This window comes from Erpetoichthys calabaricus, chromosome 4, assembly GCF_900747795.2.
Source record: "Erpetoichthys calabaricus chromosome 4, fErpCal1.3, whole genome shotgun sequence".
Lineage (NCBI taxonomy): Eukaryota > Metazoa > Chordata > Cladistia > Polypteriformes > Polypteridae > Erpetoichthys > Erpetoichthys calabaricus.
The window spans coordinates 217,439,671-217,454,863 of NC_041397.2; the positions used below are offsets into that span (position 1 = coordinate 217,439,671).

At 35.1% G+C, this 15,193-nt stretch overlaps 1 protein-coding gene across 2 annotated transcripts in view; it reads right to left on the reverse strand.

Annotated features, from left to right (window-relative positions):
• The window catches only part of tenm4 (teneurin transmembrane protein 4), a 679,712-nt gene that overhangs the window by 122,083 nt on the left and 542,436 nt on the right, over positions 1–15,193 (reverse strand). For both annotated transcript variants that reach the window (XM_051926453.1, XM_051926452.1), the window contains one exon: positions 4,577–4,823. In XM_051926453.1, the coding sequence (XP_051782413.1) occupies positions 4,577–4,823 (247 nt within the window). The remainder of the gene's footprint in view (positions 1–4,576; positions 4,824–15,193) is intronic.

Sequence of the window (15,193 nt, forward strand, 5' to 3'; positions counted from 1 at the left end):
GATAGAGGAAAGTTATAGTCCCTGGTCCAGCCCAATTGTCTTGGCTAATAAGCCTGACGGTAGTTGGAGGTTTTGCAATGACTTCCGTCGGCTTAACCAGGTCTCCCTATTTGATGCTTATCCCATGCCTTGTGTGAATGACCTCCTCGAAAGGCTTGGCCAAGCAGAATTTTTGACCACACTTGACATGACAAAGGTCAAGATGGCGTTTAGCACCCCTAGCGGACACTGACTGTATCGTGTCCTTCCATTCGGGTTACACGGGGCTCCTGTGACTGGTGGACAAAGTGCTCCAACCCCATAATGCGTATAATGCTGCCTATCTGGATGAAGTTGTCTTCTATTCTAGCACATGGAAGGAACACATACAGCAGGTCACTGCGGTATTGCGGGCACTAGGAGAAGCCGGCTTTGTATCAATCCCAAGAAATGTTTCTTTGGACTGAAAGAGGATAAATGTTTGGGCTACCTGGTAGATCGGGGTACCGTGAAACCACAGTGTTCAAAAATAGATGCCATTTTAAAATGGCCCCGTCCGCGAACCAAGCAGCAGGTCCAAGTATTTCTTGGATTGGCCGGGTACTACCTCTGGTTCGTACCACGGTTTTTGTAGAGAGGGGCGCCCTTGACTGATCTGACAAAGAAGAGGGCCCCTAATCATGTGGTATGGACTGATAAGACGGACGCTGCACTCTGTGACTTAAAACAGGCTCTTACTTCATCATCAATATTAAAAGCTCCTAATTTTTCTCTCCCTTTTATTCTCCAGATGGACGCTTCGGACACAGGCCTGGGGGCCGTGCTGAGCCAAAGCGTTGATGGTGTTGAACACTCCATCATGTACCTGAGCTGGAAACTGTTGGATCAATTAACTGCGCAATTAAATGGGCAATTGCGCAGTTAAGGTACTACCTCTTGGGCCGGGAGTTCACTCTGGTGACGGATAATGCAACCCTACAGTGGATGGCCCTTCACAAAGAGTCGAATCCATGGGTCACTAGGTGGTTTCTTGACCTCCAACCTTACAGGTTTTCGCTAATTCATCGTAAGGGCTCTCTCCATGCCAATGCTGATGCCCTCTCTCGTGCCCGCGAACTCTCAGGACGCCCGACCCAATGGATCTGGTCTGAGTTGGGCCTTGTCACACATGTGCGAGTAGGAGGCAGCTAAAGGGCCTGAGTAATTGTAATAAAACATCCGACCAGGGGGCGGCGGAGTGCACTGACCGTATTTCTCAGTTCCCTACAGACCTTTCCCAGGAAATCCTGCAAGGTTCCGGTGCCTCAGAAGACATCTCTTCCGGTGCTGGGCCCTTTGCTGACATCACATCCAGCCCAGAAGACATCACTTCCTGTGCCGGCTCCTTTGCTGACGTCGCATCCAGCCCAGAAGACATCACTTCTGATTCCGGCCCTTTTGATGGCGTCACTTCCTTTACAGGCCTTTAAAGCCTCCGTCTTTGTCTGTAATAATCAATTCTGTTTTGGACTCTGTTCTGTGCATATCGTGTTTCAAAAACGTAACTTTTGCAGCTGGGAAAACAATATATGGGTGGCTGCCCCAAATCTTTATGATGTCTGTGTTGCTTTATTGTCACACTATCTATCTATCTATATCTATCTATCTATCTGATTCTTTTCAACAAACCTCTTAGATAACTTCAGCAATAAGCAAAGCAATCATTTCATATAGTAAAAAGTGGTGGTGTGAACAAGACTGACTCTAAAATATGTAGCAGCAATAGATGCTTTGGGCCTGTCTAAGGACTGATGCTTTGGCAGCTCCTTCCGATGCCAATTTTGTAAATATATTCATCCTGGCCTGTTTGTAGCTTTCAATAAACTTATTCAATTGATATCTGCTATTAGCCATAGAATCAACAGTCCTCCCATCATAATTTGTCTGCTTTTGGCAGACTGAAATGTGATCACATCAAGCTCCCTTTGTACCATATAACAGTTGTAATGAGGCATTAACTGTCTATAATATTACATTTCTAAGAGATAAAAAATTAAGAGCTTAAAAGCTACAAAATGCAATTCTTGCAGTGTACTGAACATTAAAAATATAATTATGCAGACTGAATAATTTTATCCAGACATGTGACAGCTCTGAACTCTATCAACCGACCTGTTATTTTCTACACAATCAGAGAAAAACAGCATGGTAAGTGGATGCTAATGCTTATATTCATTAAATGCCAGCAATGCAGTAAAAAACTGTGACTAAGAGAACGAACTTGTGCTTCAGATAAGCGAAGTGTTTAAATGTGTCAAATGCCACAAAACAATCAAAAGAGTTTCAATCATAGCTGTAAATCAGGTATAGAATTAAGTGTTAAAGAATCTGTGATACCTCCCAGAATTTATTTAATTTTAGCTTGTTTCTAACCATTTCAAACACATTGAAACTATTTTGGAAAAAAATTAAATTATTTTCCACTTAAATTATTGATTAGCATTTATTAATTTTTTTAACTGAGACATACCCATCAATGTCAGCATAAACTGAATTTTATATATTAAAATAGAAAACCCAGAACTTGAATTTGCAATTAAGTTCTTTAATTGGAAATATCATTTGCAATAAGTATTTATAAGTATAAGTTCTTACTAAAACAGCTACTTAACTCATTATGAGGAAGTCATGTCTGCTGTCAAAATGGAGCAGTCCGGCTTGTGTAAAAACATGATACTTTTATATGACATGTATCCTATTCCTTTAATGATCTCTCTAATTTAGATAAAGAGTGGGGAGTGATTTTGAATGTGTGACTCCTAAAAGCAACACATGATTAAAATGGGTCAAAATGCATCCATAAACCACAGTAGACTTACCTTTGTCTGTAATCTTTATTTCTGGCACAACACAAGGAAGCAGAAATAAGAAAGATAGAAAAGAAATGAAGGAATATGTTAAGTAAAAAGAAACATGTTAGTATACTAAAAATGATTTTAAAAATGGTGAGGTTAACATTGAGAGCACAATGTTGCATTTTGGTCTTGCTCTTAATTTGCTACTTTATATAAAAATCTTTCTTGTCCTAGGATTAGATTAAACAAACCACAATTAATTTAACCAATCTACAGTGAAAATGTTTCCACTGTGATTATCCACTGCATTCATAACATTGAATGTCAACATGAATAAATATCTATGCAAATGATAACAATAATAGTTGGATTACATTATGTAATCATGGAGTTGTGTGTTAAAGATAAAAAAAAATGTTACTATTATATTGTATAATTTTAATTACAAACATATTTTGCATATTAAAACATTTAAACTGTTTTTTGATAAAGTATATCCAAAGTTTCAAAGTCTTTGCTTTAATGAAAATAACAAGAAAAAAGTTACTGTAATAATATTTCAGAAGTGAAATATAATTTATTTTGGGTTTTTCAATGTTTAGTAAAATAATCAAAACTGAAGTTTAAACTTAGCTTAGTGATAACACATCATAATAGCTGCTAAGGGATAGGAAATATATGTCTTGAGAAATGGCATAGGAAAAAAAGAAACAATAGGTACATGCACTAACCAGGAATTATTATTATGATTATTATAATTAATTATGCCCTATTTAGTAAACCTGTTTTTGTTACTTAACTTGTTAATACAGATACTAAATGTACTTTGTAAAATGTGTTTCTCTTTGTTTATTTTAAAGTATGTATTAACTCTTTTTTAGTCACACAGTTAAACAAAATAAAGGTTTGTATTGGGTAAATAATACAGTATATTGTCATTTGTACCGATAGATAGATAGATAGATAGATAGATAGATAGATAGATAGATAGATAGATAGATAGATAGATAGATAGATAGATAGATAGATCAAAAAATATACTGTACACGCAGATAAGGAGCCTTAAGAACTTTTTGCCTGAGTTAAGCTCCTTTGATGGGGTGGGGGATGGGATAGCAGGCTGCGTGCTGCTTGTGCTGATCGACACATTTACAAAACAAAAGACTCTGATGGAGAGGTGTGAAGGTAATTTAAGATGGGCCGGGATTACAAGTTTTTTCAAAGGCTTCAGGGATTCTAGTGTTAAATATGTTTGAATTTAAAAATATTTATTAACTTCACACTCTATTGTACTTCTAACTTCAAGTTAAGGTAGTTATTTCAGATCAGAAAGACAAAAGCTTCAAGGTAAGGTTATTATACTCACTGATCATGGAGCCGGGGAGTGGCAACATGTTGCACGTTGATAAATTTCACTCTGTACATGTGACAATATAGACCCTATCAATCTATGAATTCTGAAGGTAAATGAACCAAAACCTTTGCTTAATAAGTAATCTAACTTATAACACTAATGAAAATAATTATGAAGATAGTTAAGGAGGTTAAACTAAAATAATGAGAACAATGTGGGGAGCAATCTTGTTCTATCGCAATACATTACTTAGATTTCAACTGAAAAATTTTAAAGAAGCTAAATACTGATACCTCCAGGAGGGAAAACACATTAACCTACTTACACAAAACTCTGAAACTACCTTCCTAATCACTGTATCATTGCCAAAAGAGAGCATTTTACATTTTAAAAGACTGTTTCATACTACCTTAGTTCCAGCACACTCGTGACATTGCCTGAATAGATCCTGCGGATGTAGTTGAAATCACCCACATACAGACTTCCATCAGAACCACAAGCCAGTGCAGCTGGTGCCAGCAGCTTGTTCCCATCAGCAAGTCCATTGCAGCTTGGACAGGACGTACTGCGTTTCCTTCCATTTCCCATAATACTGCTAATGATAGGGGGCTGCTGGGAAATAAACAGGTTTTCTCCATTTCCTTTGTGTAGTATGCCTTAACAGAGAGGGAAAAGGGACAGATTTTGTTGAATAACAATAGGTCATGGATAAGCAAGCTACTTACTGTATAATTGCTTGTATAATAAAATAAAGATTAACAGATGAATACAGTTGAAGCAGTCCCATACATTTAACCTAATGGTGTTTTACATAAAGCTAGCTAAGCCAAAAACACCATAAACCCCTCCACTGTCTGGAAATAAATCCTGAATAAAGCAAATATCACACACAATATTTAACTCCTGTGCCTTCACTAGAAATAGAGAATAACTAGTAATTTTAATTACACACCAAGATTTCAGAGTATATGACTGAAAAATGGAAATCACCGAATTACTGCATTTTCATGGTCTGACATCAAAATTCATGGTTCAGAAAAAAAATACTCTTACATGTACTGCTATTACAAAAACTTAACTTATTGCATTCAAAAAACCTGTTCAAGCTGATTTGGAAAGTAACACAAAAGTGACCCTTCTCCTAAGAATTCAGAACTAGACAGAAGAAAAATGCTATCAGCTGCTTTGTACCAGGTTACATTGCTGTGATTCAGTGTTTGCAATATATAATATCAAAAGTTTCTCTTCTGATTTCTACCTGACAATGTTTGAATTCCAATAGCAGTCTAAAGATATTATAACTGCATTAAAATATTGTTTGTTTTTTCTTTATTTTATTGTGGAGGCAATAAAGAAAAATGTTTATTCACTGTTCTACTCTCCGACTTATTTGACAAATTATACATGATAACTTATATCTTTACTATTAGCGCTACTTGAATAATTTCCTAAATGCTTTTACATTATATGAAGGACAAAATTTCACTCCTAACAAACCTAATCATTAGTTCACTTAAGTTGATTGATACAGTATTAGGAAAAGCATGTAAGGCAAATGTATGCATGAGGTAGTATTCAGTAAAAGCACAAGTATGATGTGAGTAACAATGATGGGTGACACTTTAGATTAGGTACTACCTATTATGCATCAATTAATTATATACTGTTGTGTAACAACAAAGGCTTTTTGTTCTTAATAACAAACAAGTTACATAAATCCTTAATTAATGATTATTAGGACGAAATGCAGCTCTCATATTCACAACTAGCAAAATACCCGCACTTCGCAGCGGAGAAGTAGCGTGTTAAAGAAGTTATGAAAAAGAAAAGGAAACATTTTAAAAATAACGTAACATGATTGTCAATGTAATTGTGTTGTCATTGTTATGAGTGTTGCTGTTTTTTATATATATAATATACACACACACATAAACATATATATACATATATACATATATATACATATCTACATATACACATATCTACATATATATATACATATACACATCCACATATATATACATATATATATATATATATATACATATATCAACATATACATACACACATACATACATACATACATACATACACACACACACACACACACACACACACATATATATATATATATATATATATATATACACACACAGACACATATATACTGTATACATAAATATTTACATATGTACATATATACACATCTACATATATATACACATATATATATATATCTAGACATACATACATAGATAGATTGACACATATATATATACATATCTACATATATATATATATGCAATTGTGCTGTCATTGTTATGAGTGTTGCTGTCATATATATATATATATATATATATATATATATATATATATATATATATATATCAAAATACCCGCGCTTCGCAGTGGAGAAGTAGTGTGTTAAAGAGGTTATGTAAACATATATATATACATATATACATATCCACATATACAGATATCTACATATAGCAAAATACCCGCGCTTCGCAGCGGAGAAGTAGTGTGTTAAAGAGGTTATGTAACCATATATATACATAAACATATATACATATATATACATATCTACATATACACATATCTACATATACATATATATACATATACACATCCACATATACATATATATATATATACATATACAAATTTACATATCTACATATATATATATATATAGATATAAATATAGACATACATATATACATACATACATTCACATATATATATATATATATATATATATACTGTACATATACATATCTACTTATTGGCTCCTGTATTTAGGATATAGCGGGTTGGATAATGGATGGATGGACATCTGTATGCATAGCCCCATTTGCCCGTTTTCGTTTTTTTTTCTTTCTTCAGTAATATTTCAGTAAACCCGGAGCTTGTCAGTTCAAATCCTGGTACTGACACCACTGTGTGACCCTGAGGAAGTCACTTCACCTGCCTGTGCTGCAAAAAACAAAAGTAATGTAACAAATTGTACCTCAGATGTTGCAAGTTGCTGGAATAAAGGCATAAGTAAAATAGATAAATATGTATTATACACATAGGAAGTATTCATTTATTTTCAGTTAAGTTATCTGCAGCAAACTTTTATAAATGAGGGTTTCTCATTTTTTTTTTTTCAAACTGTTTCTTCTTCATTGACGTTTTCTCTTGGAGAGCTTTTTTCATTTCATTGAAAATTAAAGCAGCAGCTGCCAAAATATGTAGCTTTCTTATTAATTTTTCAACATTGTGTAAAATAAATTTATAAAGTAACATAAAAGGTTTAAATACTGGTTATCCTTTTACACTAAAATATTACTAAAGAGATACAAAAAAAGTAAAATGGATATGTTCTTTTTCTTTAAGGAGATTAAATATTACTGAAGAAAGAAAAAAAAAAATAAAACAGCCAAATGGGGCTATGCATACGAACTTAAAAGGTTTAAATAAAACAGAAATATATATTTTATTTTTACTTGCTTAACTTGTGGAGGGTGTATCCTGTAGCAAAGCCCTAACTTTTTTCGTGAAAGCCCGTTTCAGTCAATAAGTCTTAAAAAAAGGTGTAAAGAGATTGACAATAAGCTAAGCAAACCCAGGAAGACATGGAATCGTTTAAATCAAGTATCATTACATCTTCCTTTCTTAAAGAGAAGTAAGGCAGTACTTATAAGCTTACATATTTATATATAGACATACATATATATATATATCTATATCCGAAGCCGTGCAAGCACACTGTTGAGAATGCAACGTATAGTTGTACAGAAGAAAAGCAATCTTACCTCAAATGAATGGCAACCTTTTGTAGGTGTATGAACTTAATTTAAACTTTAGGTTTACACGGTGCTTTCTTTCCAAAGTACCTGCACTCATGAATATGTCTGTATGTGTCAGTCGGTCAAATCCACGCGCTTCACACCGGCGAAGTACTGCTTTTAAATTTTTATTAAGAAGAAAAGAAAACCTTTTTAAATTGAGGGAAAATATACTAATAACAGTTTGTTCAGGATCTGTTTTTTTGTGAAGCTGCCTTCACTCGAGTGATCACTTTGACCTGACTTGCTGGCCAACTATAAGCGTTACCTGGTAGGTAACCACCCATACAATCAGATTGTGAATCAGACTACGAATGCCGTGAATGTAATTACCCCGATCTACATGTTGTCAAATAAACGAACTACACGCTGTGGCGCGGAATGTAATTACCCCGATCTACATGTTGTCAAATAAACGAACCACACTCCGTGGCGCAATTTTAGAGGCTTTGCCTGTAGCGTTGACGTCCGAGGTTCAATTCCCGTAAGGGAGTGAAGTGAGTGGCTGGTTACCTACCAGGTAACGCTTATGGTTAGCCAGCAAGTGAGGTAACATCAGCCACGGTGCCTTCAGTTGTGAGAAGCAGATCATAGAATGGTTGAAAATAGTTTACTGTCAAATAATGCAAAGAGTACGCAACACGTCTTTCCCCCTTATTCTTGGCTCATCAGGCGTACACACTCACTGCACTTGCTTATGGTAATCGAACCTCGGACGTCAGCGCTAGAAGGGCTTAGCAGCGGTGAAGCATTGCTTTTAAATTTTAATTAAGAAGAAAAGAAAACCTCAGAGGTTCGATTCCCGTAAGGGAGTGAAGTGAGTGGCTGGTTACCTACCAGGTAACGCTTATGGTTGGCCAGCAAGTGAGGTAACATCAGCCACGGTGCCTTCAGTTGTGAGAAGCAGATCATAGAATGATTGAAAATAGTTTACTGTCAAATAATGCAAAGAGTATGCGACACGTCTTTCCCCCTTATTCTTGGCTCATCAGGCGTACACACTCACTGCACTCGCTTACGGTAATCGAACCTCGGACGTCAGCGCTAGAGGGGCTTCGCAGCGGTGAAGTATTGCTTTTAAATTTTAATTAAGAAGAAAAGAAAACCTTTTTAAATTAAGTCTTAAAAAGAGGTGTAAAGATATTGACAATAAGCTACGCAAACCCACCAAGAAATGCAATCGTTTAAATCAAGGCGCGAGTCGAAAAACACCATCCCATAATATTAGTTAACGATTAACACATTTCTATATGTATTGTAAGCATACAATACAACTGATAATATGTTGCGCTTATTTATATGGTGTACCGACATTTTTGCGCGTTTAACGTCTGAAATCTAACGTGGTTTGTGCCCTTCAGAATGAAAACAGTTTCCATTTACCTTTTTAGTAAAAGGCGAGCTTTTAAGCCTGAGAAATCACCCCGTAAATGCACATGTTTAATTGCACATGTGTTAATATGTATGCTTACACAGTATTAAAAGACAGTGAACAACGTCATTTACCTTTGTTCCCGCATTTGATAAAAGGCGAGCTTTTAAGCCTGAGAAATCACCCCGTAAATGCACACGTTTAATTGCACATGTGTTAATATGTATGCTTACACAGTATTAAAAGACACTCAAAAATTAACGTCATTTACCTTCGTTCCCGCGTTTGACTCGTGCTGTAAATCTCTTCCTTGTTTTTAGTTCACGTGATTACGTAGGAGGCGTGATGACGCGATACGTGACTCCGCCTCCTCCATTAGAGTATATGTACAAAAAACAGGTTCCAGTTATGACCATTACGCGTAGAATTTCGAAATGAAACCTGCCTAACTTTTGTAAGTAAGCTGTAAGGAATGAGCCTGCCAAATTTCAGCCTTCCACCTACACGGGAAGTTCGAGAATTAGTGATGAGTGAGTCAGTCAGTCAGTCAGTGAGTCAGTGAGGGCTTTGCCTTTTATTAATATGTATAGATTTATTTTACCAGATAATCACTTAGCTGGTGACCTAATTTTTAGTTTATTTTTAATCATTGCATTGCAGTACAGGCCCGCAACCTCCACCAGGGTGTGAAAACAGGTACTTAAAGTTGCTGTGTTGTCCCTTTGAAAAGTCAAAAATCAAGTCTTCACACGTAATTTAACTAGAGCAAACTTTTCTTATTTTAGAGCAACTGACCATCCACTGATGATGACACTTGTATATTTTATAACAAGATTTATTTATTTAAGCATTTAGCATTTTGTACTTCTTCATCTGTCTAATCCAGATCATGGCAGCAGTGAGATAGATTTTTTTCTGACAATACTGTTGCTTAAACTTTCATAAGCGTGCTCCCTTTTGAGAATGTAAATTCTGATAGTAAAGACCGCTGTGCCTTTTGCATAATTCAAACTTTACTTAGCTTGTCTGGGGAACAATGAGGGCTTTTAACACTGAATCCCTGAAGCCTATGAAACAACTTGCAATCTCAGGCCAACTTAAATCCCTTCACACCTCTCCATTAGCGTCTTTTGTTTTGGAAATGTGTCGATCAGCACAAGCAGCAAGCAGCCTGCTATCCCATCCCCAAGCGACAGAGCTCAACTCGGGCAAAAAGTTCTCCCAGCATAAGTCTTGTTCATCTGAGTGTGAGGTGCCTGGAGGTGTATAGGGTAAATAATACAGTATATCGTTATTTGGAACACATGCGTTGCATGTGTATTCCGTGTCTACAACGATCTGTGTAAATGTAGGATGACAGGAAATGCGAGGCAAGAAATGTTGAACACATAGCTAAGACAGAAACTTTTTTCATGTTATAGTACTAATGACAAAATTTTGACATGAAGTGTATAATGTGTCACAAAAGGTACAATTATCACAAAAACAAGTATGCTTTTATTCGAGAATATAACTGAAGAAAAAGGGTACAACACTGATATGACTGCTTTGGTGGAGCAGTGGTAAGAACTGCTGACTCATAAACAAGAGGTTTCTGGTTTGAGTCTGGCCGCTTCCTAGATGTATAGTAGTGAGCTGCTCTTATTGTTATTATTATAGAATAAAAACATACATTTGATTTGAGTCTGTAACAGCCGGTCATCTTCAGTTTTTGTAATTATTAAGCCTAGTAAGTGCCCAAACTGGAAAAGTAACATAACCACTCAAGAAAAGAATGCCACATACTATGAATGTTTGTGCTATTACAGGTTTCATTTCTGCACATAAAACATTTCACTGTGGCTATCACATAATGCACCAGCATTCATTTATTTATTTATTTTATGAACCTGCTTTTTCAATTCTAGATACATTGAGTTCTACCAGAAGCACTGCCATCATCTGCCTAAAGACAGGAACTGACACTGCTCAGGGCAAACGGGCTGTCACAGAGTACATTTACAAGCACAGACTCTACAACAAACCTAACTTGTACATCTTTGGAAAATTGAAAGAATTGGGTATGCTGACCTCTATGTTAGGCTGCAACTCTCCCATAACTGCGAATTGCATTAACTAATTTTGAGAATGTAATTTTACATTATGTAAATATCGGGCAAAAAAAAATTTGCAAAATCAACAGAAATGGTGACTGTACCAGGGTTTGAATCCATGATTTTAGAACAAGGAGAGTACCAAAAAAAGCATTATAATGTAAACTATGCATTATAAATTTGAAAGGAATGTCTTTCATTTTTTATAATTAATGCCTTTTGAATTAACAATGCATTTATAGCAAAGTGTGAGTGTAACTGTGTGAGTATACTCCAGAGATGGACTGGCACTTATTCATTTCAGCCTTATGTCTGAGGCTGCTGAGGTTGTCTCCAGTCTAAGTGACCTTAATCTGGATAAAGTAGGTTTGATACCAGATGGATAGAATTTGGAACAAATATATAATAAAATTCTTAGATTACCAAATTGTAAGTTGTGACACTCAATAGTTGTGAAATGCCAGTCTATTAGGTTTTCTTTGTGTACTTGCAGAGGCACAATACTAATACAGAGTTGTTTACAGCAAAATAGAAATAAAGAATAGAGAAGACACCACTGCATACTATGATCAGAAAATGTACACCTATTGTAGGAGTTGTAATTTCTGAAACTCCTGTATTGGACTTGGAAAGTGATCATGGGTTAAGTTAAAAAAAAGTAAATTAATTGACAGATTAACTTCTAATAAAAATTATAGACCATTAAGATGTATTAAGTAATTAATAATAAATTATACACCCAAATTTAAATTTCATTTTGCCCACACCTATCTCAAGGAAGCATAATAAAACAAGACAAAACTATTCATTTAGAAACAGATTAAGAACAAAGAGCAATGGATAAAAATAAGCTACAGTTTAGATGATGCTTTCTATTTACTTGTCATTTACCACCTGCACATGCATCTTTTAATGCTTCTGTAAACAAGTTTTGTATATAAGTCAGTCATGTATATAGTACTTAGTGATGATATTGTAGTTATTTCTGAAAGCTTCCTTTTTTATTTGGCTACACATTTTTATTTTCTTCACTGTCAATTTATCCTATTTTGTTTCAATGAATAAATACAGATTAAACAGGACAAGAAACATCACTTACAGAGTATATAGTATAAAAATTAAAGTGAAATGTAACTGGATATGTGATAAAGCACATTTGTACTGCTTTAAGGAGTACAGTTAAGGATTTATTCTCTTTTACCACTGTTACATCACTTCTGAGTTGTCGTTTGTCTCAGGAATTTCATACCGTTTTTACTGACTTGTGTTAACACATCTATAAATTTCCCACTGAGTCAAAAGTAACCTTTCTTTAATTAAAGGCACTAAAAAAGAAGTACACTCACACTAAATTTTACAGTAAGTAATGAAATGTCTGTTTTAATTAGCCTGCAAATATTCATCCATCCATCCATCTATCCTTTCATCCATCCATCCATCCATCCATCCATCCTCTAAAGTGCTTTAATTCAAATTCACAATCACAGGAGCCAGAGCTTATTCTGGCAATACTGAACACATGTAGGAAACATATTTCAAAAACGTAACTTTTGTAGGTGGGAAAACAATATATGGGTGGCTGCCCCAAATCTTTATGATGTCTGTGTTGCTTTATTGTCACACTATCTATCTATCTATCTATCTATCTATCTATCTATCTATCTATCTATCTATCTATCTATCTATCTATCTATCTATCTATCTATCTATCTATCTATCTATCTATCTATCAGGCCTAGGAGAGTTAACATGCTAATTTTTGTGATTAATGTGGCCTGTTCAATGCGTTAAAAAATATTATCTCATCCAGGTCCTGCAACGAGGCGATTGCGTCAGGCAGTGCAGTATTTTCATGTAACTTTTTTTGTTTTTTACCTTACAAAATAACAATACTGGTACTGGTATTCATTTCCTTTGATTTATACATACTGACATAGGTGCAGGGGAGTGGAAGGAAGGGGGGTTTATGGTAGTCCTAGAGTAATACTAAAGAAAAGTAGCGAAGGTACAAATTAGGCTCTCTCTTTTCTTTTTTCCTGTCATGTTCTGTAAGAAATATATTTTCTTTGAGTGGTACTAATACCAAAATCAATCACTTGTATCTTTGTATTTGACTTGCCAGTCTGCCAGGTAACTTACAGTGCTTACTGCCACCTACTATAATAATGACAAACTTCTTTGAAACAGAAGTAATGATTATCTCTATCCATTATTCCACTTTGCAGTATCTTTCCTAATTTGTGCAAAGAATGCAGCATAACCACCCAAGTAACGCACAGTGTCAGTTTTTAAGTGAGATAGCTGCTATACAGAAGTTTTTTTAGCATGCCAGGAGCAAAGGTGTAGGTTGAGCAGTGTTTTTCAACTCTATTTCTGTGGTGGCACACTTTTTGTAACCCAAAAAATCCCAAGCCACGCCACGATTTTACCAACGACAAAAGCATGAAATCTATACACTTACTAAACTGTCCGAAGGAGCGGGACTATCAGAGACACCAGCAAAAAAAAGCAGCTTGGAGGTTGGCCTACACAGACACAGCAGTTAGAGAGCACTTTGGATACATTTACTCAGCTGCTTTGTCCTTATTCCCACTCATACAGGCGATCCTATATGGTATGTGTGAGTAGCTCTCATTGCGCACCAGTTGAAAATGCTTGTTTAGAGCATAATTATAAAGTCATTGATGGTGATGAACAATTGAGAAAAGCACCTGTGAACTTTTAACACAAGGTTTAATGTATACCCATTTAAGAGATGTTTTATTAGATATATATATATATATATATATATATATATATATATATATATATATATAATATAGTCAGTCTTTAGCAGTGCATTCAAAGTCTACTATTGATTTGATCATTTAATTTTACTTTGGCACATCTGTTTCTGATATGCCAATTTGGGAATTAATACACTGGCCTTGTTTTCTTATTGCTTACTTTTCAACTTGCATTTTAGGAAGGCATTCAAATTCAGTTTGCACTTGCTCAAGTAGTATTTTATTAAAAGGTTAGGTTTCAGGTTATTGCTTCATTTTAAACTATGCCACTAATTTTTTTAAAATTCCTTTGTGTTGAGATTACATTAATTTTGTGATTATTAGCGTATATTTACTTCAAGATGTACAGTATGTATATATATATATATATATATATATATATTTCTACATTTAAATATGACCGTCTTGTACCTGAGAAAAGACGCTGAGTCTTCAGGAAAACCAACTTTATTCCAATCAAACAGAAGCAGACAAGGTATTTATTCAAGCGGGAGCTACCACTTCAACACACACAGACACAGTAAACAAGCAGTGACAGGACCAGATCAGTGACCAGGTTGGAATGTTCCCTGCATCAACCATCAGGCGACAGACATGTTATGTGGGGAGGCTGCAAATTTGCAGTTGCCTTGGGACACCGCAGCAATGGACAAACAAGCCTTGACATACGCATCAACTGCGTTTTGGAGTGAGGCACTGTTAGGGAGGGTCTCAAAAATCTCATTATATATCATCTCATTTTCTTATCCACTTTACCTAGTGAAGGTCATGGTTATTATACTCATATATAAAACTGAAAATGTTAATTCCTATACATTTATGTTATATTAATAAAATATAATTCCAAATAAAATAAACTTGTTTTGATAGAACTCTAACACCATTTTACAGTTCATGTGAATTATGTTGTCTTTTATTAACATTTGCCAGCACATTAAT